The following is a 25,097-nucleotide window of genomic DNA, read 5'->3' as shown; positions in this document are numbered from 1 at the left end:
AAATTTTAACATTTCAGCACCATTTCTCAGATATTCAGGCACGGTAATGAAAAGCTTCCCCTCGACGTGTCATTTGCTGTGAAACCTACAGAGATGCTAACAAGAGCAACAGAGAAAAAGTAAAAGTGGAGGCTTCACGACTTCAGCCATGTTGAATGTATGCAGACATTCTTAATCCATTAAATGCAAATGCCTTGAGTATTTCAACAGACAGCAACGCTGAAGTTCATGCTCTGATGTTTCCCTAATACATTTCTAAAATCACAGTCAATTTTCAATGATAGTTTGTCAGCTTCTCCTACTGCATCAGCTACATCATGAGAACAACTTAAATCACCTCTGAAGGAGGAAATATCCCTTTCACGACAGAGCCCTATTTAGCAAAATAATGATCACGGGGCCCTCAAGAAGTTCATGAAAGGTCTACAAACGCTTTGCACGTAGTCCAGAAGCTGTACCTTAGAACGGTAGCCAACGTGAAGCTGCCTCGTGTCAACTTCATCTCTAATTCAAAACTATCACAATGAATCCCATCAGGAAAAGAACATGGATAAAAATGAAAAATACTCTCATTCCAAGGAGTCGCTCCAATCCGTCTCACTGCTGGAAGAAGACTTGTCGCTGACAGCCCATTATAAGAGCTTCAAGGAAAAGCAGCAGGGGCAGACTAACAAAAATGTTATTGGCTGGTAAAGATGGCCAGGGCCCTGTTATCTATAAAGGCAGGCGGCCCACGTGGCAGTCTCTGACCCTACCGCACAAGCCCTCTGCCAGACGTTGGTGCCCTGAGTAACAGAGGAGGAAGGAAAGCTGATGAATACCAGATTCACCGTGACTGATGCCGGACCACCTGCCTGTGCCCTCTGTGACTGCCCCCACCCCAGGATCTCTGGAGCTTCTTCGACCTCCTGCTTATCACACACACCCCAAACTCAGGGCCCTTTCCAGAGCATAAACACGCAATGCCACTCAGTGACACTGGAGGGTACTGCCCTGTGCTTGACCACGAAAAAGCATCTCTCCAATTACAAGCAGACTCCAATAAAGACTCATGGGGAGGAACAGCTGGAGAGTAAATATGCGCCCACGGGCTGAGATCATTTTATATCTCACTACATCTGATTTTTTTTATTCCTGATTCCTTCTTTATTTATAATAACCAATCTGGTCAGAAACCTAGGTGGGCTCTGCTAGAAAAAGCAGAGAGTAAACATGCAGGCATAAAGAATGATATGGAAAGAAGAGTCAATAACTTTATTTTGGTGACAAGAGACTGAAGGAAACAACAGGAACTGTTGGTGGGAGCAAGCGAAGGTCCCCATCTCTTAGCCGACTGAACAAGTAAATGTCATCAGAGTCGACATTAAAATGGCACCTATTACGTGCTGGCACTATTCTAAGCATTTTACAGGTATATACATATTTAATCCTCAAAAAATGTATAAAATAGCTGCCTTTTTTATCTTTTAAAGATGAGTTAACTGAGGCACAAATAGTTAACTAACTCAGCCAAGGTAACATAGCTACTGCCTTCCATTAGCATTTTATTTTTCTATCTTTAGGCATTATAGTCCATGTCTTATAGCATGTCTAAAGTTTCCCATACAATTCTGCATCTAGTAAATGTTCTCTCTTCAAACATCTCTAGTTCTTGAAAAAGTACTGAAAGCATTCATAAAGCTAAATATACTTGCTTAATTAATTTAAAATATCACCAACATCTCAAAATAAATTTGATCTTATATGTTCTTAGATTGCACTAATTTTATACCACAGTATGAGATTCAAAACAGAATTAGCTTTTACTCTTAAAATTATCACTAATGCATCATCTTGAATATGGTAATCAATAAAAGAGATTCTGCAAGGAGGTAGTAGGAACGTAAATGCATGTTAATTACTTCTAATGTCTTAATTAGCTCCTACTGCTAATGATACAGTAATTAAGATTTAAATATATTCTACAGGCTACATCAGATTTCTGTTGGGTCATGTTGATGAGCATCACTAAAAGCTCACAAAATGGGGAGGTTTACACCCAAATTCTCAAAGAATTCTAATCTCAATGAGAAAAACAAGTAGAACTAAGGTTTTAGATTCACTGCAACATGTTTCCTGCATACACACGTGCTTCCTGGTTAGCTGCTCCTTTCCTTCTCTGTCCCCACATCTCTCTGGACACCAAGAGGAGCATCATGGCAACAGTCACTTTTGAAAGTGCTTTAGTGGATACATCGAGCACTGCCGATAGAGTCCAACTCCCATCCATTTTTTAACTTTCTTTATTTCTGATCCCTGAAAGGGGAGTTATGGTGGTACATGTTGACCAATCTGGACCTGATGAGGACCAAATGCAAACACCAGGGTAGGTAGACGGCACCATTTTAGAAGCTATCTCACACAGGGAATTAAAGATGTCCACTCTTTTTAAAGAAGGGCAGGCTCCACAGGTGAAGTCTATTTTTCCTTCTCTTGAATCTGGTTGGTCCTCTGATTTGCTTCAATCAAGGGAATGCAGCAGACATAAAACCATGTCACTTCCAAGGCTGGGTCATAACAGACCTGTAACTTTTATGCTCCTGGAATCCAATCATCACACCCAAATGACACACAGAAAGGAGTGAAGCACCAGCTGACACCCCCAACTGAGCTTCCAACCAACAACCAGCACAAGTCAGTTCAGTTCAGTTCAGTCACGCAGTCCTGTCCGACTCTTTGTGACCCCACGGACTGCAGCACGCCAGGCCTCCTTGTCCATCACCAACTCCCGGAGTTTACTCAAACTCATGTCCATTGAGTCAATCAAGTCAAATAAAGTTACCCCTCTCGGATGTTCCCATCCAGTCAAACCTCACGGCTCCAGAATGATGCCATATATCGAGAGGAACCTCCCAACTGATCTCAGTCAACCCACAGACTCTTAAGAGATAATAAATGATGGATGTTGTTTAAACCACTAAGTGTGTGAGGTAGTTTGTTAAACAGCAATAGATAAAGCCTTTCTAGACCATCATCAAGACTCAGGCTGAAACCAGTGCCTGCTTGACTCAGCATAACACAGGATAAGTCGTGATGAACCCAGAAACATCAGGATGGCTATGATGAAGTTGAGAAGAACACTTTCCAACCAGGGCACAGTGGCTAAGGCCATGGACCTCAGAGCCTCAGACTGTTTGAATCTTGGCTTTGTCTTTTACTATATATGAGCGTAGTAAAAGGTACTCAGCTATGCTGTACCTCAGTTTCCTTTTGTATTAAATAGAGATAATATTCTCTACCTCATAAGTTTATTTTGAAGATTAAACATCAGTAATAGTATATGTAAAGCACTTAGAACAGTGCCTGGCACAAAGTAAGTGTTCAGTAAATGCTTTCTCTTACTAGTATTACTTAATCTTTTTCCCTTCTACATCCAAGTAACTATGCACTCACAGCTATGGGAGGGCTCACTATTTAAAATGAAGGGGTTCAGAAAGTGCAAGGGAAGGACATGACATGGTTCCTGTTTGATCCTATACCGTGAGGAGATGGATCTCTGCCATGTCATAAAAATATGAGTTCGACAAATGCTAAATTTGATTAGCTTCACACCAGAGGAAACCAAAACTCAGAGTAAATGCTCAGTGTGTGGGTCATCAATAACAGATAGGTCAGTCAATCATTCAAATTTTATCTGAGGATAATCTGCTCCTAGGTATGGCAATCTATGCTATGGGAACCTTATAACTGAGTTCTGTTCATTAAGAGTATTGAGCTTTATAAGCATATACTCCAGTCCTGGAAACTTGTGTTTTCAGGCATGATCTGAACTATCATCATCATGCTCATACCAATTTTGTTTCTAAATATTATTTTGTAGTTCACTGGAACAAACAGGTCAGGCCACCAGATCAGATCAGATCAGTCACTCAGTCGTGTCTGACTCTTTGCAACCCCATGAATTGCAGCACGCCAGGCCTCCCTATCCATCACCAATTCCCGGAGTTCACTCAGACTCACATCCATCGAGTCAGTGATGCCATCCAGCCATCTCATCCTCTGTCGTCCCCTTCTCCTCCTGCCCCCAATCCCTCCCAGCATCAGAGTCTTTTCCAAGGAGTCAACTCTTCACATGAGGTGGCCAAAGTACTGGAGTTTCAGCTTTAGCATCATTCCTTCCAAAGAAATCCCAGGGCTGATCTCCTTCAGAATGGACTGGTTGGATCTCCTTGCAGTCCAAGGGACTCTCAAGACTCTTCTCCAACACCACAGTTCAAAAGCATCAATTCTTCAGCACTCAGCCTTCTTCACAGTCCAACTCTCACATCCATACATGACCACAGGAAAAACCATAGCCTTGACTAGACGAACCTTTGTTGGCAAAGTAATGTCTCTGCTTTTGAATATGGTATCAAAAGGTTGGTCATAACTTTCCTTCCAAGGAGTAAGCGTCTTTTAATTTCATGGCTGCAGTCACCATCTGTAGTGATTTTGGAGCCCAGAAAAATAAAGTCTGACACTGTTTCCACTGTTTCCCCATCTATTTCCCATGAAGTGGTGGGACCGGATGCCATGATCTTCGTTTTCTGAACGTTGAGCTTTAAGCCAACTTTTTCACTCTCCACTTTCACTTTCATCAGATTATGACAATATTTGCACATGTCATAATAAAATTAATCCTAAATGTATTATTTAGTAATACCAGGTTAGCCTTTGGTTTTTGGTTGTTTTTTGTTCCCCTTGATTTTTCAGTCATATTACATACACACTTTGGGGACTTGTTTTTGTTAAAATAACTATTGATTTTTAAAATGAAGCAAAACTACTGATTTTTTAAATGAAGCAAAATACAGTAATAATCTATACTGCTATAGGTTTAGAATTAGTAAATATCATTTTGCCCCAACTCTCTGTCTCTTCTCTATTTTAAAATTACATCAAGTACCTATTTATATTTACTTTAGAATTAACCACACCAAGCGAATTAATATATAGTGGCATAAGTTGAAGTTTTTTAAATACTTAACAATCTATATCAGCTCTGGAACATCTGACCATAGCACTTCTCATGGAACTTTTCACTGGAGCCTCAAAGCTCTCCATTTCTCATCTCCACACATTCTATTCATAAAATTATTATAGATTCAATTATACTACTCATATCCTGTTATTTGGGCATGGTTCCCTCTGCTTTTGAAGACAATTATGACAGATCTATAAATCGATACCCAAGTAGGTCAATCAGTTAGTGGTTCTGAGAAAATATGTCAGGTTTGTGCCTATCTTTACCATCGTCATCATTCATTCACATTAGTTATTCATCTTCTTTCCAAATTATTTACCAGCCTTAGGTCAGCTTGAGAAAATTCATAGTTTTATTTCATGCCAGCTAATCATGCCTTAAATGGTGAGTAACAGAAATGCAAATTAATTGCAAATTAAAAGACACTTACTCTTTGGAAGGAAAGCTATGACCAACCTAGATAGCATATTAAGCAGAGACATTACTTTGCCAACAAAGGTCCGTCTAGTCAAGGCTATGGTTTTTCCAGTGGTCATGTATGGATGTGAGAGTTGGACTGTGAAGAAAGCTGAGTGCCAAAGAATTGATGCTTCTTAAGTGTGGTGTTGGAGAAGACTCTTGAGCGTCCCTTGGACTGCAAGGAGATCCAACCAGTCCATTCTAAAGGAGATCAGTCCTCGGTGTTCATTGGAAGGACTGATGCTGAAGCTGAAACTCCAGTACTTTGGCCACTTCATGCAAAGAGTTGACTCATTGGAAAAGACCCTGATGCTGGGAGGGATTAGGGGCAGGAGGGGAAGGGGACGACAGAGGATGAGATGGCTGGATGGCATCACCGACTCGATGCACATGAGTTTGGGTAAACTCCGGGAGTTGGTGATGGACAGGGAGGCCTGGCATGCTGCAATTTATGGGGTTGCAAAGAGTCGGACACGACTGAGTGACTGAACTGAACTGAACTGAATTCAGCTTCCATATTCCTACTGCCATCACTAACAATTCCATCTATTTTATATTGCTCAATGCAAACTAAATTTGGTAATTTAAAGTGAAACAGGGAACATGGGACTTTATTACTTTCTCACCCTCTTAACTTTCAGTTCCTCTTCTTCCTTCCATTATCTCCTTCATTTCTATATTTTGAACCTACTCTTTTATATCGGCTAAATTCAATCCCATGTCACTATAAGATCTTATCAATTACACACTATTCTGCTTTAATCTAAGATGTCTTTCTTAGTATTATTTTACATCTCCCCAGTCTATTCCAAGAACCTGAATCTGTTCTACCATAAAAAAAAAAAAAGCTTATCTCTCCAAGAATTTTTGTCTGGTTATGAGCATTATGTGATCATCTGATTATGCACTAAAAGTTTTAAGAATATATAAAATTTCAGTAATATTATTGAGAGCAAATGTTGGGAATACTTCTGCATCCACTGTGTAGTTGAACAGAGCAATGAATGAAAGTAGCCAAAATAAAACTGTGGAAAAATACTCATGAAAAAACAAGGCTGGTTAAGTGAAAAAATGGCTCAGATTAGAAATAATGGGTTCCACCAGAGTTTCCAGATTAGTAAAGTTTTGCTTTACTTGCATCTATCTCCTGTAAATGGAGCCCATTTAGAGTTTCAATGCTTAAATTAACAAAATACTACTAAAATAATTTGTGTAACATTTCTAATTAATAAAATTGAATTAACTGGAGTATTTTTTTTTTACCAACTTGCCCATTTATAAACTAGGATGAGTATAATTTCATCCATAAACAACAAATTAATAAAGTAAGCCATTTGAATAAAAATGGCTTTGGAGTTTCTCAGATAAAAATGTCACAGACTTCTCAAAGAACATCTCTACAAATTCTAAATCTTGGTTTTAGTGTGATTTGCATAGAATGATAAGTAGCATATGCAGATATCCTCATGCTTAGTAGCAAAATGACTTCGAGGGAAGGAAATGTCACATCAGTTTACCTGGCAGGGTTGCTTCATTTTAATGGCTGTGACATGGTATCTGTAACAGCAGAGTTCGCAGGTCCAGGAACCCCTCTCACTGATCCATTTTAGCAAGCACAGCTGATGTGTATACCGAACGGACCCATCACATCGGCAGGGGTTCAACAGCTCCCCCTGAAAAGAAAACAACTCAGCATGAATCTTTATGTTTGTGTTTCTGTTTTAAAAACCCAACACTTGCTTTCTTTTCTTGCAAAGCCATTTACTCAGAACGATACAAGCATCAAACTCTATCTTAGAAAATGAAATTAAATTTTTATATCTCTGGTGGGAATGAAACTAAAGTCTTAAAACTATTTCAAAGATATTACTTAGAGTCATGACATAAATGTTCTACCAACATACAAAATGTCTGCAAGTTATAGCTCTCAGTACCCTTGGGGGAAAGCTGTACTATTAAATCTCTTTAATAACTTTTAAGTGGATGGTCAGATGCATTTCCTCTGCAGTTATTCTTAATCATTGCTAAAGAAGAAATGCATGCCATCCCAGAAAGTAGCTTGCAATAGCATTATGCTTTTTTTTTTTCTAAATGTAGCATCATAAATATTGACTTAGGGCACAATATTACTGAAAGCCTACATGTTCTTATGCAATTTCCTTACTTACAAAAATACTAAACCTAATGTTTTCTGAGACCACACATTTCATAAGAGAGACGTATATCCTGTTTCCCCAGCGATTACTTGCTTATAAGTTTGCATGCACTTCTAACGGAGTTAATAATTTTAGAATTGTTTCTAATCAAGTACATTGTTAGCTAAATAGGCTTTCTTTCACAAGATCAAAGTCCATTTTTATTTGTCCTATTAAAAACTCTAACATGCCTTTCACCTCAGTGAGACTGAGTCACCAAAATTTGCAATAAGGAAAGACTCTGCCCTTTTTGGTTTTGAAATGACTCACTCCCTGTTTGTGCTCTAAGGCTATCTGCCTCACGATATACTTGTAGATAAAGGAATATAGGTTGGTTTCTATGTATAAACCAAATCCATTTAGTAATTCACAAAAGAGATACTTATAGCATTACCACTAAAACACCTGAGGAGTGTGTAACTGCAAAACCAAGTAGAAAAAAAAAAAAAGTGTAGACCAAATCAAGCACTATTCGCCACCGGGACAAGGTTATTTGCCTTTGCAGGAAAGGGACACTAGGTAGCCGCCACGCAACCGCTCAGCCCCGGAACCCAGAAGCGGACGCTGTCCGTGGTGCTGAAAGTCGGCCATCCGGACCGGGAGCCAGCCCAGCCCTTCCCGAGCCCACCTCCCTCTGCCCCAGCGTCCCCCCGGGCCTCACCTGCTCGGCGCCCTGGAAGCAGATCTTGCAGATGGGCTGGTGGTGCTGATGCTGGTGCCCGGCGCGATGGTCGCCGCCGCCGCCGCTGCTGCTGCTGCGGCTGCTACACACCGAGCGCGTCTCGGGCTGGTCGCCTGCGCCCCGCCGCTCGCCCTCCCCACCCGCGCCGGCCTCGGGCTCCCCGGGGCCGCCCTTCCCTGCCGCCGCCTCGGGGACCGTTGCCTCCGGAAGGTGCCTCGGACCTTCGCCAGAGTCGCCGGCCGCCGACACCTCCTGCCCTGCCGGCGGCGGCGGCAGCTCCTCGGCGCCCCGGTGCCGCGGGACCACCTCCGCGGGCGGCTCGTCGGGCCCCGCGCGGCGCTCAGGGGACGCGGGCGGCGCTGGCAGGTAGCGAGGGGGCGCGGGGCCCGAAGCCGGCTCTCCTGGCGGCGGCGGCGGGGGAGGCGGCGGGGGAGGCGACGGGGGTGGCTCGGAGTCCCCGCTCTCCGCCTCACGGCGCCGGCCGCCGCTGTGGCCGCCCTCAAAGCTCATGGTGGTGCCGCCGCCGCCCTCCTGCCAGCCCGGCGAGCGGGCCCGGCTCGGGCTGCGGGCTAAGGGAGAACGGAGGAGGAAGGGAAGGAAGAAGGGGCGGGCGGAGGTTGGTGACGGGGTGCCCGGGCGCTTGGGACTGAGGGGCGGGACGGGGAGGGGACGCGGAGGGTCCGGCGGCGGCGGCGGAGGCTGCTGCTCCGCGGAGCCGCGGGCTCGGCTCTGATGGAGGCGGTGCCCGATTCGGCAGCGCGAGAGAGCGGCGCGGCCCGGGGGGGTGTCGGGGGGGGGAGCGAGGGCGGGGGACCCGGGAACCAGGGGAGGGGGAGGAGCCGCGCCGCGGAGGGGATGGGCCCAGGAGGAGGTATTCGGCGGGAGCCGGCGCCGGGCGGTAGGAGGGGAGGAGCCAGGGGTCGTTCCGGGGGATGGGGAAGGGGCTGGGGTGGGGGGCGAGCGCAAACCCCGGGTGAGGTGCGGAGACGGCGGGCAGGCTGGAATTGGGGGGAGGGGGGTGGGGGAATCCCTGGGCCTCCTCCCGCGACCCCGCCCCAGGGCCGCTCACGTCTGTTCCGGGGCGGATTACCCCTCTCGGAACCGCGCAGCACTGCGGCTCCGGTGGGTGGGGGGAGGCGGGGTTGGGGGGGAGGGTCGGGGGCCACCGGGTCCAGAAACCGTTACCGGAAGGGCCAGGTGATGCCCGCGGGACGGGGCAGGGGCGATCGAACCCAAGACCCGCGTGGGAATGGAGGGGGGGCGGGGGGCTCGCGACACTGCTGCCCTTAGCGCGCCCCAGCTGCCCCCTAAGCAGGGGACGAAGGAAAGGGCGCGTGGGGCCCTGGGGACTAACGGATGCTCCCCCTAGATCGCTTCCAGCCCCCTGAGCCCTCTCCCTCAAGGGAAGGGCACACTCACTGACCCTCCGGAGCCTCCAAAACAGAAGTCATTGAAACCTGCATCTTCCTTCTCTGCCCCCCTCGCCCACTCCCTCCTGCAGTGAGTATCCTGGTTTATTTGAAAATATTCTGGTGACATTGTAAATATCATGTCCTACAGTGGTTCCTCCTAGTGAACCCTGATACCACGTTTCTGTGGCGGGTGGTTTCTTTCACCCTTGCCACAAAAAGGACTCAAATGACACCTCTCTTGCAGAAGTTGCTGCAGCCGTGGATTTCGATTTTATGCACCCCGAAGCCAGCCAGTTTCTCCGGAACTCCCCTCCGAAAAACCTCCTCTTCCTGCAGGGCAACAAACTCAGTTCTTTTCTGAAAATAAACTACCTCACCTGCAGGGAACTAGACTGGGGGGGAGGAAAACCGGTGCACATGCCGAAGCTTCCAAATTCGTACAGTGTAAAATCACAAAGCCATAGATTTATATACTGCAATGTGTCTATTCAGAGCATCGGTTCTTTTCACTAGTGTAACACTTTGATGTCTTTGACACAACTGACTTGCTCTCCAGTCGGTCGTTTTTGGCTGCATTTCATAGCTGTAGAGCCAGGATCAGACAGGCAAAGTTACTTGTTCAAGGTCACAGAACTATTAACAAAGAACTTTTGAGCTCCCTGACTCCACAGATTTTCTGACTCAAACACCGAAAGATTTTTCCCCCAATTATGTTTCCTGCCTCCTAAAACAATATTGTATTAATAATACATGGCATGTTTGGTGGCACTGACTTCCATTAATAGCTAGATGTTCTTGAATGATTAAGATAAATTACCAGCCTACTTTAATTTTTCCACTATACATTTGGCAGTAAGAAGTATATCTGGCTTGAAAAAAATAGTCCAGCTCTTTCAACAGAAATTGGTTTCGTTGGAAAGCAGAGAAGGAAGTAGTAAAAAAGAAGTCAAGAATGCTTTGTCACAAGTGATTCCAGATGAGAGTTCCCAGAGATGTCCTCTAACACTTAGCCTCCTCTGACTAGCTTGTTTTCGGTAGCAGAATGGCAAGCAGCAAGCACATTTAAAAAATAGTAATAATCCTTGAATGCCCTAGGAACTTATCACACTGAAGAAATATGGTTGTAGATACTGCTTTCATTTTCTGTCTTCACCTGTCAAAATGACACTGCACAAGACTGTACACTGCCACAAGTCAAAATATGATCATAAGCCTTAATCCTAAATTCTTGAATTAAAAGGTGTCTAAATTGTTTTTTAACCCCCCTAAATAATTCAGTTTACAACTAATACATTTCTCCCAAATATGACACAGTCCATCATTATTTGCAGAACAGCATATAAAAGCTGTGAGGTCTGGATAAACAATGTGCAATGACTCAGGCAGCAAAGTAACATGTATAAAAGAGTAAACTGGCCACAATGCTAGATGTGTTCTTTCAGTTGATTGTTGAAAAATAACTCTGTTAAGAGAAAATTAACTTTCATTATGATGATGAGTAGCCATGTAAAAATATTATTTGCTAGCATCTGCCTGGTGGGCTGCCGTCTATGGGGTCGCACAGAGTCGGACATGACTGAAGCGACTTAGCAGCAGCAGCAGCAGCGACCTCCAAAGCTGACCTGAACAAAGGGAAACTTGTTTGTAATATTCAGGTAACTCGGTGAGTCTTCAATGGATCAAGGAAAAAAATACCTTTGTAACCTTGGCTGCATCCTCTGCCATGAATATATAAAAACAGTGGAGTGTACTGAAAGGATAAACCACTCTCAGCTGCTGGCACCCAAGTAGGAGAGCTGACGGAGAGACACAGACATCACATAAAGAACCACAGGGCACCCACAGCCACCAACAGCCATCCAGTGGCTGATGTGCGTCCACCAACTAAGAAATGGATGAAGGGAGAGGCAATTCTACCAATCTGAGCAAACAGAGAAAGGCACATCCAACCTATACAAAGGAAGAGAAAGATCTAAGTAATACAGGTAATGCTTGAAAAGTCTCCATCCTCATGTTTTTCCCCACCCCACCCACCCATATGTGCAGAGTTACACTTACCTTTACCAAAAGAGGTCTTTCATTATGAACATGCAAACTCTTTAGCCACCAGGAGTCTCTTGAGCTGAATCCAAGGATGGAAGAGAGATGGAAGAGCCCCAGGCAAGTATGTCCCTAAAATTTCTTTGGTGATATTAATGGATATCTGTACGATTTTCTCCTTGAACTTCCCTGTGACCACATCTTGAAGCTGTTCCCTGAAGTCACCTCGGGATATTAGGTAGAAAACAATTCAAGCTACACTAGGTCAGAGTTGTTTTTCAGGAACGACTTTGAAGCTACACTAGGTGTGATGACCTTGATCTGTCCTCCAATAGAGTTAGCCTGAAGAGCTCTTTAAAACTGCCTTTCAGATGGACCTAGAGATTATCATGCTAAGTGAAGTCATTCAGAGATAAATATATGACATCACTTACATGTGGAATCTAAAAAAGATACAAATGAACTTATTTACAAAACAGAATATAGGCTCACAGACATAGAAAACAAACTTATGGTTACCACAGGGGAAGTTGATGGGGGGTGGGGTGGGGGAGGAAAGGAACAAATTAAGAATCCAGGGTTAACATGCAAAGGACTGTATATAAATGCATAAACAACAAAGACTTACTTTATATCACAGGTAACTATTAATATATTCAGTATCTTGTAATAGTAGAAAAGAATCTGAAAAAGAATATATATATATGTATATGCATATATACATATACGAACATGCCTAAATATATGTATATAAATACATAATATATCTGAATCACTTTGCTGTACACCTGGAACATTGTAAATCAAGTATACTTCAATGAAAAATATTTAAAAGTTGCCTTTCAATTAAGTTTAACTTTTAGAGATGTTCCAAAATTGTTGACTTGGCATCTTTGGGGTGTATTTATTTATCTCTGTGGTTATTGAGTACAGTACAGAGAATTCTCAATTGTCTTCAAATATCTGAGAGAAAAGTAGTTAAGAACTCAGTATATTATAGAGCAACGAGGTTATGTTGTGTGAGTGGGAGGGTAATTTTAAAGAGGAGAGTCAAGTGCAATCTGTAGGTTGCCAGTTGGAGAAGGAAATGGCAACCCACTCCTGTGTTCTTGCCTGGAGAACCCCAGGGACGGGGGAGCCTGGCGGGCTGTCGTCCATGGGGTCGCATAGAGTCGGACACAACTGAAACGACTTAGCAGCAGCAGCAGTAGGTTGCAAGTCCTTGGGGCAGAGAACAGCTTCATTGTATGCTAGAAACGAAGCAGTCAGCACCATACCACACAATGCCATGTACAGAAAAGTCGACAACTTATATCCCATATTCTAACCTCTTTACCGAATTCCAAACTTCTGTGTCAAATTGCCACTATGACTGCTCTACATAGATACCTAAGAGTATTCCAAACTAACCCAGTCCAAAAGCAAACAACCCCAAACCTGCCCATCTCCTGATCTTCATCATAACCAGTAAACCAATTCTTCACTCACCCAGGTACTTAAGCCAAAATCCTTGGAGTCATCCTTTGACTTTAATTGTTCAGCTCATACAGTCAGTGTGGCAAAAAATTCTCTCACATGTGCATTTTTTATACTTCAAAGTTCACTGCTTTTCACCTCTGTTCCCACCATCCCAGTTCAAACCACCATGATAAGCCAGGTTTATCAAAATAGTCTCCTGTCACCTGCTTCTTATTCTTGAGTCTGTTGCCTACAGCAGCCTGGATGATCCAATTCAAATGAAAGTCCAATCACGTTATCCCCCTGCTCGGTACCCACCAATGGCTTCCCCTCACTCTTGGTGCAAATGTCAAAAATCTTAGCATGCCCTACAAATCCTCAATGTAGGTCCTGGCTACATCTCTAAAGACATCTATCTCTATATCCTCTCCACCACCCTCTCCTGGTCCTTATTATTCATTCCTGCCATGCTGGCCTCCTTGCTATGCCCCAAGTAGATTCCCTTCTCACTCTTCATCCAGTTATAATGGCTCACTCCCTCACTCAGATCTGTGCTCTGAGACACTTCAACAGAAAGACCTTCCTCAACCTTCTGAACTGAAATAGAACCCTCCACCCCCATTTTAACTCTAACCTTTGCCCAGTTTTATACTTTCCTAGGTTGACTTACTGCTATGTATATATTTACATAATGTGCACGTATTTCGCTTGCTTTTTTTCCCTCATTTAATATCTGGATCACTGGAATGCTGCTGCTGCTGGTGCTAAGTCGCTTCAGTCATGTCCGACTCTGTGCGACCCCACAGACGGCAGCCCACAAGGCTCCCCCGTCCCTGGGATTCTCCAGGCAAGAACACTGGAGTGGGTTGCCATTTCCTTCTCCAATCACTGGAATAGTTTCCCACTATTGAATTCCAGACTTCTGTGTCACTGTCCCACTGGAACACTTGCTCTGTTGAAGACTATTTTGTTTGCTGCTCTATCCTCAGTGCCTAGAACAGTGCCTGGTCAGAGGAGTGTTCAGTCAATCTTATAGAACAAGTATATGAAAAATTTTGGGGCTTCTGTGGTGGCTCAGACAGTAGAGAATCTGCCTGCAATGCAGGAAATTCAGGTTTAATCCCTGGGTCAGGAATATCCCCTGGAGGAAGGCATGGCAACCCACGCCAGTATTCTTGTTGGGAAAATTCCATGGACACAGGAACCTGGCAGGCTACAGTCCATGGGGTCACAAAGAGTGAGACAAGACAGCGACTTTCACTCACTCGAAGTTTCACTCACAGGCAATTGAGCAGGTGACTATTAATCAGCTTTCTTGTTTAAGGCACTGTGCAGCTGGCTAAACCACAGTTTCCAGGTGGGAATGAAATCTGTAGGACAAGGAAGGACACAGTCACAGAATTTTGGTGCATTCAATGTGATGCCATTTTTTTCTCATTTCTTAGCCAAATTACCTAAAATTATTATTTTCCTTAGAAATTTTTTATTTGCTGCCTAATTTGTCATTTGCTACTAGGCATATTAAGTCAAACTATTAGTTGACCCGATATGAAGATATCAGAAATTTAAAAACACACACCGTTGGTCTTAAGGGAAAGTGAAAGCATATGGATGGATGGTATCCATGTCTGAGCAATTTCACTGACCATCCATCATGCTCCTCTTTTGATTTTATACTACACTGCATTCCAACATGTGTTGATTCAACCTGTAGGTTTCCTACCATACTTTCTTTCAATCCTTCTGTCTTTGCCTCTTGCATCCCTCCCCTGTTCTCTGTCCCTGCTGGCTCTTCCACTCATAAAGGCTTCCATATCCAAGCTGACCGGCCAGTCTACTCTACCCTTACTAGATGCCTTGATCCTCACCAGCTTCCTTTGACCTGGCATTTCTCCAAGAAGATGGCATCTTCTCTGAAAGCTCACCGATATTTAAATTCTGCATAAAGAGCTTTCAAAGCTATATTAGCTTCCTGTGCTTTGGTTGGTCACTCAGTCGTGTCCAACTCTTTGCGACCCCATGGACTGCAGCACACCAGGTTTACCTGTCCATCACCAACTCCCAGAGCTTGCTCAAACTCATGTTCGTCAAGTCAGCGATGCCATCCAAACATCTCATTCTCTGTCATCCCCTTCTCCTCCTGCCTTCAATCTTTCTCAGCATCAGGGTCTTTTCTAAGCAGTCAGTTCTTCGCATCAGGTGGCCAAAGGATTGGAGTTTCAGCTTCAGCATCAGTCCTTCCAATGAATATTCAGGACTGATTTCCTTTAGGATGGACTGGTTGGATCTCCTTGCAGTCCAAGGGACTCTCAAGAGTCTTCTCCAACACCACAGTTCAAAAGCACCAATTCTCCGGCGCTCAGCTTTCTTTATGGTCCAACTCTCACATCCATACATGACTACTAGAAAAACCTAGCTTTGACTAGAGAACTGAGCTTTGAAAAAGCATAGCTTTGAGAACTTCAAAACAATAAAATAACATCTTAAAGGCATGTTTGATTTGTAAAGGATCATACTGATTTTTTACAATTTCAAAAATAACCAAGCATTATTTACTCCCTTGGTCTCCTTACCTTGAAACTTGGAAATACAGAAGGGCTTTTTACCTGACAGGTTGAAGACATAGAAATATGTTCCATCACTGTGTACACTGGAAATTCTAAACCTGACTGACATCTGGAATGCAACTGAATCAGCATGACCTGACAGAGCTACCCAAGCTTTACAAGGATCTTGAATAAAATCAGCTCTGATTCCCCTCTGCTGAAAATCATCTGTTTTTCAACCAAACTCACATATTAAATATGATTTTTATGACCTCTATTATATTATACCTTGCCTTGAGACTAGGCATGCAACTTATCTGCATCTATTTTTTCTTATGCTAGATTGTAACCTACTTGTAGTTTGAGCCTATTTAAATGAATCTTTTATCTGCATATACTATGACCGCTGATACTTAAAGTGAAAGTGAAAGTCGCTCAGTCTGGAATTCTCCAGACCAGAATACCAGAGTGGGTAGCCTTTCCCTTCTCTAGGGGAATCTTCCTAATCCAGGGATCGAACCCAGGTCTCCCACATTGCAGGCGGATTCTTTACCAGCTGAGCCACAGTAGGAGTTCAATAAATGTGTACTAAGTAAGTAAATGGGCTTCCCTGGTGGCTCAGCTGTAAAGAATCCACCTTCAATGCAGAAGACACATATTTGATCCCTGGGTAAGGAAGATCCCCTGGAGAAGGAAATGGCAACCCACTCCAGTATTCTTGCCTGCGAAATCCCATGGGCAGAGGAGCCTGGCAGGCTATAGTCCATGGGGTTGCAAAAGAGTCAGATACAACTTAGCGACTAAACAACAACAAATTAGTAAATATTAACAGAAAGTTTGGGTCAAATAAATGACCATTTACTTGTTAAAAGTTATTGATAGGGAGACTTCCCTGGTGGCCCAGTGGGTAAGACTCCACTCTCCCCATGCAGGGGGCCAGGTTCAACACGTGGTCTGGGAACTGCATCCCACATGCAACAACAGGAAACATGCAAGGGTGCTGTGCTGCACCTTGGCTTCAGTCCTTCGTGCTGAAGCATTCCTGACCTGAATCCTGGTTTCTCTGCTCATGGAATCCTAGGGTCTCTACTTTTCCCACAGGGCCTCTCCCTAGAATGGGATCACTGGTCTGTTTCCCTGTGTCTTAGAAAAGTACATGTTCTGACAAGAAGGGCAGGCAGCTTCATGTTTATACCAGGTCACCAATTTCATCCCCAATTCAACTTCAATCCACCCCTTTTCCAGACACTAAGGTTTTCAGGAAAGGACCATGACTGACTGTCTTGACGAGGAGCTTTTGACTAGTCACTGAAGCACCTTCAACAGAAATAGGTGGTTATGGGTAAACAGCAACTCCTCAAAAGAAGAACAATGTTGCTCTCAGGGGAATGGCTGCTTGGCAGACAGTACCAGATGCCAACTCCCCCCACATTGGAATTTGACGTCTAGCCCATACAGTTACAGTACTTGTGAGTTCCTTCCTCCTGTCCAGCTGAGCTCTGGAACTTAGACCCTCCACAGCTAAGCTGCCAGCAACACCAGACTACACGCCAAATGATACAGAAATGCACAACTGAGAGCGATAAACTGCAGCTATAAGCAAGGGTTCTTAAATGCAGGCAGTTTTAAATAAGTGGAAACTCAATACAGTTAAAGAAAAATAACTTTTGGTATCATGAGCATGAGTTTAGCATGCTGGGGTGTGTGTGTGTGTGTGTGTACCCACATGTCTGTGTGGTGAGGGGATAAGTGGATGACTGGGTAGGGGATCTCACAAGTGATGGTTATCATCAGAAAGAGAGTGAGTGCAAACCATAAAACACTATCTTTTTGTGCAATCAATAACCAGCAAGTGACAATTTTTGGTAATGCATTTTGAGAGGTAGATGGACCCAACCTCAAAAAAGCCCTAATCCAACTAAGAAGATAGGCATGTATGTATAAAGATGTTACATAGATTAAAAGTCATATAGGAGGATTAAAAGTGTTATGGAAGTACAGATATAAACAAGTCTGCATTCAAAAGATTATTCATCCTAAGAAAAAGTTTCTCAGAGTGGGTCATTTGAGCTGGGCTTTGAAGGCTAGATAGGAGTGTGCCAGATGTGCTCCATATCAGCAGCTACCTCAAGAGGTTAGAGAAACTGATGTGAATCTTAGACTCAAGTGTGAGGACTATAGAAACAAGGAAAGATAAGGGAGGATATTATTCAAGTTCATAAAAATTAAGATGGTGATGAGAAGGATAAAAGTAGACCTACTACATACTGAAATACATCTTCTTTTAGGAAAAATGTCACTATATCTAGAATTTAGATCATTTGGTAGTTTAGTCATGTCTGACTCTTGAGCCCCCATGGACTGTAGCCCACCAGGCTCCTTGTCCATGGGATTTCCCAGACAAGAATACTGGAGTGGGTTGCCATTTCCTTCTGCAGGGGATCTTCCTGACCCAAGGATCAAACCCAGGTCTCCTTCACTGTAGGTGGATTCTTTACCAACAGAGCCACTAGGGAAGCCCCTTAAATCATTTAATTACCAGGAAGTCACTATTCCATCAAATGCAACCAGAATCACCCAAGAACGGGGAAATTAGCAAATCAGCCTCCAAAAACCAGTGCAATCCACCCCACACACAACTGCATAAAAAGCCATTTACAAATGCTTCCACTTTCCTGTCAGGTGAGACTACTAGATCTGTTATATCTGATTTTGAATATAGTCCTAAAAGACACGCTTACCTACTTTCTCTGTCCACAGCAAATCACAGATCACAATCTCGGAAGGGTCAGCAGAAGAGTACTTTTAGGAAACAACAGCTAATCTTCTTCATGAAGAAGCAGACCCAGTAATTTTTAAATTAATTTAATTTTTAAATCTCTGGACTAAGAGTTTATTTCAAAGCAAACAGCTTGGGACTTCCCTGGTGGTACAGTGGATTAGAATCTGCCTGCCAATGCAGGGGACACAGGTTCGATCCCTGGCCAGGGAAGGTTCCACGTGCTGCAGAGCAGCTAAGCCCTGTGGCACAACTTTTGAGCCTGTGCTCTAGAGTCTGTGCTCCCCAACAAGAGAAGCCAGTGCAATGGGAAGCCCATTCTCTGCAACTAGAGAAAGCCAGTGTGCAGCTGCGAAGACCCAGTGTAATCAATAATTTAAAATAAATAAAAGCACACAGCTGTATAGGCAATGTAGTAACCCCCTAGAGGTCTTTCTACTCTTTGTGTGCTCAGTTGCTCAGTCATGCCCAGCTCTTTTCAATATAGCCTGCCATGCTCCTTTGTCCATGGGGATTGACTCATGCAATCACTGGTAATATTAATGAAGGCTGTGACTATCCGAGAACAGTTTACAGCCTGGGCCATGTATGTTGATTAATCTGCAAGGCATGATGAGACGTGTTCTTAAGACTCCCTTTCAATAGAGTGAATTACAAACGTTCACCACTTGAAATAACCAGATTAAAAAGTTTCCTTATCCTCCTCTGCACAGCCCCCTGTGCCTCCCTCCACCCTCAAAGCCAGGCTGTGCTGTGTCACCCCAATCGCACTGTGCCCTTGTGAGCCAGTACCAGCCATGCCCACTTACTCTCCCTACTGCAAGATCACAAGTTGCTTGAGGCCAGATCATTTATATACATATACATATAAAGTTTATAGATAGTTCCCAGGGCTTCGTACAAATGTATTCATACATAATGGTTATTCAAAAAAGTTTTATATGAGGAATAAGAGAAAAATGAGGCTTCTGTAACATGTTTAAAGAAGATTTATGTTAAAAATGAATGAGCTTCCAATTACATGAACAATTCTTTTGCACTTACCAGTGATAAGTAAAACTGATTGATCATTTACCAGGTCAGGCATTGGTCCAAGCACTTCACACGTGTTCATTTGTTTAATCCTCGGCACAGTCTGTGAAGCAGGTACTATTACCTGAGTTGCACTGATGAGGAAAGGAAGGCCAGGGAAATCTACCTGTGACCATTTAGGTGGTTAGTGAGAAACAGTGAGAAACAGAAATTGCCTTCACACCCTGGCAGTCTGGTTCCTACGCCTATGCCCTTCAAAGCTCAGGTACTTGCCTCCTGTGTTATCTAATTTATTGCAGACCCAAAAAGAAACTTGCGGCTGCTAGAGGTGGATAAGATCATTGATGTAGGTTCATCAGTTTGAAAAAAAAAAAAAAAACAACTCTGTTTTTAAGTTACTCTTCTACCTCTGTTTTTGTAAGTTCACCTTTTTTAGATTCTATATATAAGTGAGATCATACATAATTCATCTTTCTCTTTCTTTTTTCATTTAACAAATGCTCTCAAGGTATATCCATGTTTTTGCAAATGGCAGGATTTCTTTTTCTTAAGGCTAAATAATATTCCACTGTATATTTAGATGATATTTTCTTTATCTATTTTTCCACTGATGGGCACTTTAACGGTTTCCATATTTGGGCTATTGTGAATAATGTTGCAATGGACATGAGACTACAGAGTTATAAGATAAACTGAAGCATATTAAAATTTTTAAGAGTTGGAGTGAAAATTGATTTAACATCCAATCTGGCATATAGAAAGGAAGGATCTGTACAAAATTAAAGACTTTTATAAGCAGAAGGAAATAGGAACAAGGACGTTATATCAGGTTAAAAGTGGGGAGGAGGGTTATTGCAAGATCACTTTTCTATAGGGAATGGCAGGAGGCTATCAGGCAGATTACCCAACTATTACTGATCAGATCACTTCTGATTGCCTGGTTTAAATTTTCATTTTTGGAAGAGCTGAAGCTGTAATGAAGTCTCAACTTGGTGACACTGAGTTAAGCCTCCATTTGGTGACGCTGGACTTTAGCATAAGTAACTTCATCTTGTTCCTGCTGTCTTGTTTTTTGAACAGAGGTACACCTGACTGTCATCTACATTTTCACATTTTTGCTCCTGAGTAGCAAGGAAAGTGGAAAAGGCAATGGCACCCCACTCCAGTACTATTGCCTGGAAAATCCCATGGACGGAGGAGTCTGGTAGGCTGCAGTCCATGAGGTCGCAAGAGTTGGACACGAATGAGCGACTTCACTTTCACTTTTCACTTTCATGCATTGGAGAAGGAAATGGCAACCCACTCCCGCGTTCTTGCCTGGAGAATCCCAGGGACGGGGGAGCCTGGTGGGCTGCCATCTATGGGGTCGCACAGAGTCGGACACGAGTGAAGCAACTTAGCAGCAGCAGCAAGGAAAGTTATATGCCAGACCTTTTGAGACTGATAGCATGAAGTATCATAACTATACTCTTAAAATTGTTTCTTGATACTACTGGCAGAGAGAAAATAACAGCAGTGGAGGAGCACTGAGTTGAGTAAGTACGGCATTTCCTGCTGTAACGCTGACCTTAAGCAATAAAAAACAGACAGTTATCTCACCAAACATAATTATCTCACCAGCCTTTACTCCAGGGGCAGCAAAGAAACGTGATTCAGAAGGTGCAACAATGGTCAACCACTTGCAAGACTGGTAAAGCAAAGGAGAGGAAGCTTTTTATAGAGGAAAAAGGGAATTTGGGCGGGGCTGTTTAAACGAAAAGTGCATTGGAGGAAACTGGGATTTTGAAACATGGTGGGTTTTCATTGGCTGAGCTGAGATAGTCTCTGATTGGCTAAGCTGTTGCCAGGCAAGGAGAAAATCTTTATTCCTCTTGATGGCAGTAGTAAAGTAGTGTCACTTCTTGCCAGAGATGCAAGAGATGTATGTCTCTTTCTATTGGCATCTATACTGATGTCTAGTGGTACCTGCATGATGGGCTTCACAGGTGGCGCCAGTGGTAAAAAAAAAAAAAAAAAAATGAAAAGAAAAACCCGCCTGTCAATGCAGGAGACATAAGAGATGCTGGGTTGGGAAGATCCTCTGGAGTAGTAAGTGGCAACCGACTCCAGTATTCTTGCCTGGAGAATCCTGAGGACAGAGGAGCTTGTCAGGTTACAGTCCTTAAGGCCTCAAAACAGAGACGACTGAAGTAACTTACCGCGCTAGCACGTACCTGCAGGGCAGTTCTCCCTTCTGGTCTCCTGACTTCATTTTAAGGAGGTTTCCCTTTATTGATTTCCACAAACTTTCTCTGTGTACTTTCTGGAAAAAATAAAAATTCTGCTGTTAAAGATCTTTTCATTGTAATGTTTCAGAGAATAATTCATTCATAAATCATGATTTATGAATGAATGAATTTATGAAATCTGTAAATCATGTTTTACAGAGACAGAAGCCTAAAACTTAACCCCATCTCTGTTTCCTCAACAGGGAGCAACTTTGCCCCCAACTCCAGGTGAGATACTTGTTCATGACTGAAGGTATTTTTGCTTGTCACAACTCATGGGATACTGCTGTTGGCAGGGGCCAGAGATGCAGCTGAATATACTACAGTACACTGTAGTGTTGGAGAAGACTCTTGAGAGTCCCTTGGACTGCAAGGAGATTCAACCAGTCCATCCTAAAGGAGATCGGTCCTGGGTGTTCATTGGAAGGACTGATGCTGAGGCTGAAACTCCAATACTTTGGCCACCTGATGTGAAGAACTGACTCCTTAGAAAAGACCCTGATGCTGGGAAAGATGGAAGGCAGGGGGAGAAGGGGAAGACAGAGGATAAGATGGTTAGATGGCATCACTGACTCGATGGACATGAGTTTGAATAAGCCCTGGGAGTTGGTGATGGACAGGGAAGCCTGGTGTGCTGCAGTCCATGGGGTCGCAGAGACCGAGTGACTGAACTGAAATGAACGCAGAACAGCCCCTGTGACAAAGAATTATCTGGCCCCGAATTTTAATAGTACCAAGACAGAGAATCCCCACCCTAAAAATAGCAGACTTTCCACCAAGATCTGAGTAAAAAACAGTTAAAATTGTTACAGTAACTCTAAAAAGGAAACGATAAATTATACAAAAGAGGATATTCTAAAAAAATTTTAGAATTAAAAAAAGATTAAAATTAGAGTTTTTTAAATATTGAAAGACATAGAGACAATTAGGGGAAAAGGACAATGTCCAAAGACTAATTGAACAGGCCATGCATAATACAAGAGCATATGCTTAAAATAAAATGCTAATTTAAAATAGATTAAAGAAATGCGTGTGCATGAGGTAACTCAGAAGAAACTGGTGAGAGTTACTTCCTTTCAACTTATTTTCATCTTTTCCAATGCTCAGTGAACAGACTTCCCACTGATTTCAAAGAATATTTTGGTTTTGAGATTAGCTTTATGGAAGCTAAAAACTGGTCTTTAAAAACCATTAACTCCTGGTCCTGTAGATTTTGAAATTCTTTTTTTAATAAAAGAATATGCTACTAAACAGCACGTGCAGTGCAGTGCTCATTCACTAAGTCATGTCTGACTCTTTGTGACCTCCATGGATTTTAGCCTGCCAGGCTCTTCAGCCCATGGGATTTTCCAGGCAAGAAAACTGGAGCGGGTTGCCATTTTCTCCTCCAGAGGATCTTCCCGACCCAGTGATCAAACCCACATCTCCTACACTGGCAGGTGGATTCTTTACCGCTGAGCCACCTGGTAGACAGCAGTGATAGTTATGGGAATGATGGGGCTTCCATGGGTACTCAAATGGTAAAGAATCTGCCTGCAATGCAGGAGACCCAAGTTCCATCCCTGGTCAAGGAAATGGCTACCCACTCCAGTATTCTTGCCTTGGAAATCCCACGGTCAGAGGAGCCTAGGCAGGCTACAGTCCATGGGGTTGCAAAAGAGTCGGGCACAGCTTAGCAATTAAACAACAACAACAAATAAGTAAAGATCAACAGAAACTTTAGCTCAAAAAAAACGACCATTTATTTGTTAAAAGTTATTGATAGGGAGACTTCCCTGGTGGCCCAGTGGGTAAGACTCCACTCTCACCATGCACGGGGTCACAAAGAGTTGGACATGGCAGAGCAACTTTTACTTCACTTCATGGGAATGATACCTATTCCCATATTTTTAGGAGAGGTGTTTGTGATGATTAAAAAAAAAAAATCTGACTAGTATAGGAAAGTGTTATCCTAATTAAATTAGTTTAAAACCAGAAACACAAAGGGAAAAAAAAAAACCCTCAGTCATTAAAAAGGTCATATTAGTAATTCTTAGACAAAAAGAAAATATTTAATATGATATAAGTTGCTTTTTTCAAATCCTATCATTTGTGCGTGAAGAGGATCAAAATATGCCACCCCAAAATATGTTTCTTCAGCATACGGATGATCTTGAGCTGGTTATTTTTAAGAAACAGCAGACGCAGGAAAAACTCTGAAAACCAAGTTGTTCTTTGTAAGGTACATTTACATTTATAAGGGAAATCATATTTAAACTTGTTTCCCTCTCTGTGGGCTTCCCTGGTGGCTCCTCTTCCCTGGTGGCTTCCCTGGTAAGAATCTGCCTACAATGCAGGAGACCCAGGTTCGATCCCTAGGTTGGGAAGATGCTCTGAAGAAGGGAATGGCAACGCTCTCCAGTATTCTTGCCTGGAGAATTCCATGGATAGAGGAGCCTGACAGGCTACAATTCATGGGGTTGTGAAGAATCAGCCACGACTGAGCAACTAGCACTTTCACTTTTCCTTCTAGGAAGGAAGAGAAGAAGGATTCTAAATCTCTAGAAACTCTTGTCAATGAAGAAGGTGATGACCGAAATCTGTAAAACAAATTTACCCTGTTCACTATGCTTTTCCCATAACTGTACTCTCCCCTACCCACACACATCTCTCTTTTGTCTTTAGTTGACGATGGTACTTAAGGTGGTGAATTGGGCCATTTCAAGAAGTTACTTAGTTTTCTTGGATATCTTAAATGTGCACAAGAGGTATTTTGTTGTTATTTTTTAGTCGCTCTGTCGTGTCCAACTCATTGTGACTCTATGGACTGTAGCCCACCAGGCTCCTCTGTCCATGGGATTTTCCAGGCAAGAGTACTGGAATGGGTTGTCATTTACTCCTCCAGGGAATCTTCCCAACTCAGAGATCAAGTCTGACTGTCTTAAGTCTCTTGCATTGGCAGGCAGATTCTTGACCACTAGAATGACATGGGAAGCCCTCTAGTCCTTCCAAATATTATGGCTCAGCTAAGGGTCTACTCTACAGAGAGTATTTTGATCCTTTATTTCATATCCTTCTAAAATATACTTTTTATTGGAGAGGTGATACCATATATTTCATGGATGTCTCATTTACTTGTTTTCTCCTAGGTTATTATTTTCTCTTTTTTAGTTTGTTTGTTTGTTTTTGAGTTTTGTCTTTTGTTTTTTATGGGAGAAGGGGAGGCAAGGGTTATTATCAATAATG

At 43.0% G+C, this 25,097-nt stretch overlaps 1 protein-coding gene and 1 long non-coding RNA gene across 2 annotated transcripts in view; both read right to left on the bottom strand.

Annotated features, from left to right (window-relative positions):
- MARCHF11 (membrane associated ring-CH-type finger 11) overlaps positions 1 to 8,848 on the bottom strand; it is a 116,733-nt gene extending 107,885 nt beyond the window's left edge. Inside the window, exons 1-2 of the mRNA XM_055554875.1 lie at positions 8,318 to 8,848; positions 6,979 to 7,134 (exon numbers count right to left, since the gene is read on the bottom strand). Coding sequence (XP_055410850.1) covers positions 6,979 to 7,134; positions 8,318 to 8,848 — 687 coding nt within the window. The remainder of the gene's footprint in view (positions 1 to 6,978; positions 7,135 to 8,317) is intronic.
- A 2,408-nt stretch (positions 8,849 to 11,256) lies between these two features.
- On the bottom strand, positions 11,257 to 21,294 carry LOC129633101 (uncharacterized). The gene is made up of 5 exons (XR_008704886.1): positions 21,223 to 21,294; positions 12,419 to 12,474; positions 11,809 to 12,233; positions 11,446 to 11,700; positions 11,257 to 11,372 (listed from the first exon to the last, which is right to left on the bottom strand). It is a non-coding gene; the product is annotated as an uncharacterized LOC129633101 (long non-coding RNA).
- Positions 21,295 to 25,097: the final 3,803 nt, after the last annotated feature.

Source organism: Bubalus kerabau, chromosome 18 (assembly GCF_029407905.1).
Source record: "Bubalus kerabau isolate K-KA32 ecotype Philippines breed swamp buffalo chromosome 18, PCC_UOA_SB_1v2, whole genome shotgun sequence".
Taxonomy (NCBI): Eukaryota; Metazoa; Chordata; class Mammalia; order Artiodactyla; family Bovidae; genus Bubalus; species Bubalus kerabau.
The sequence above is the reverse complement of the archived record's forward strand: the minus strand, read 5'-3'. Positions and strand labels throughout refer to the sequence as shown.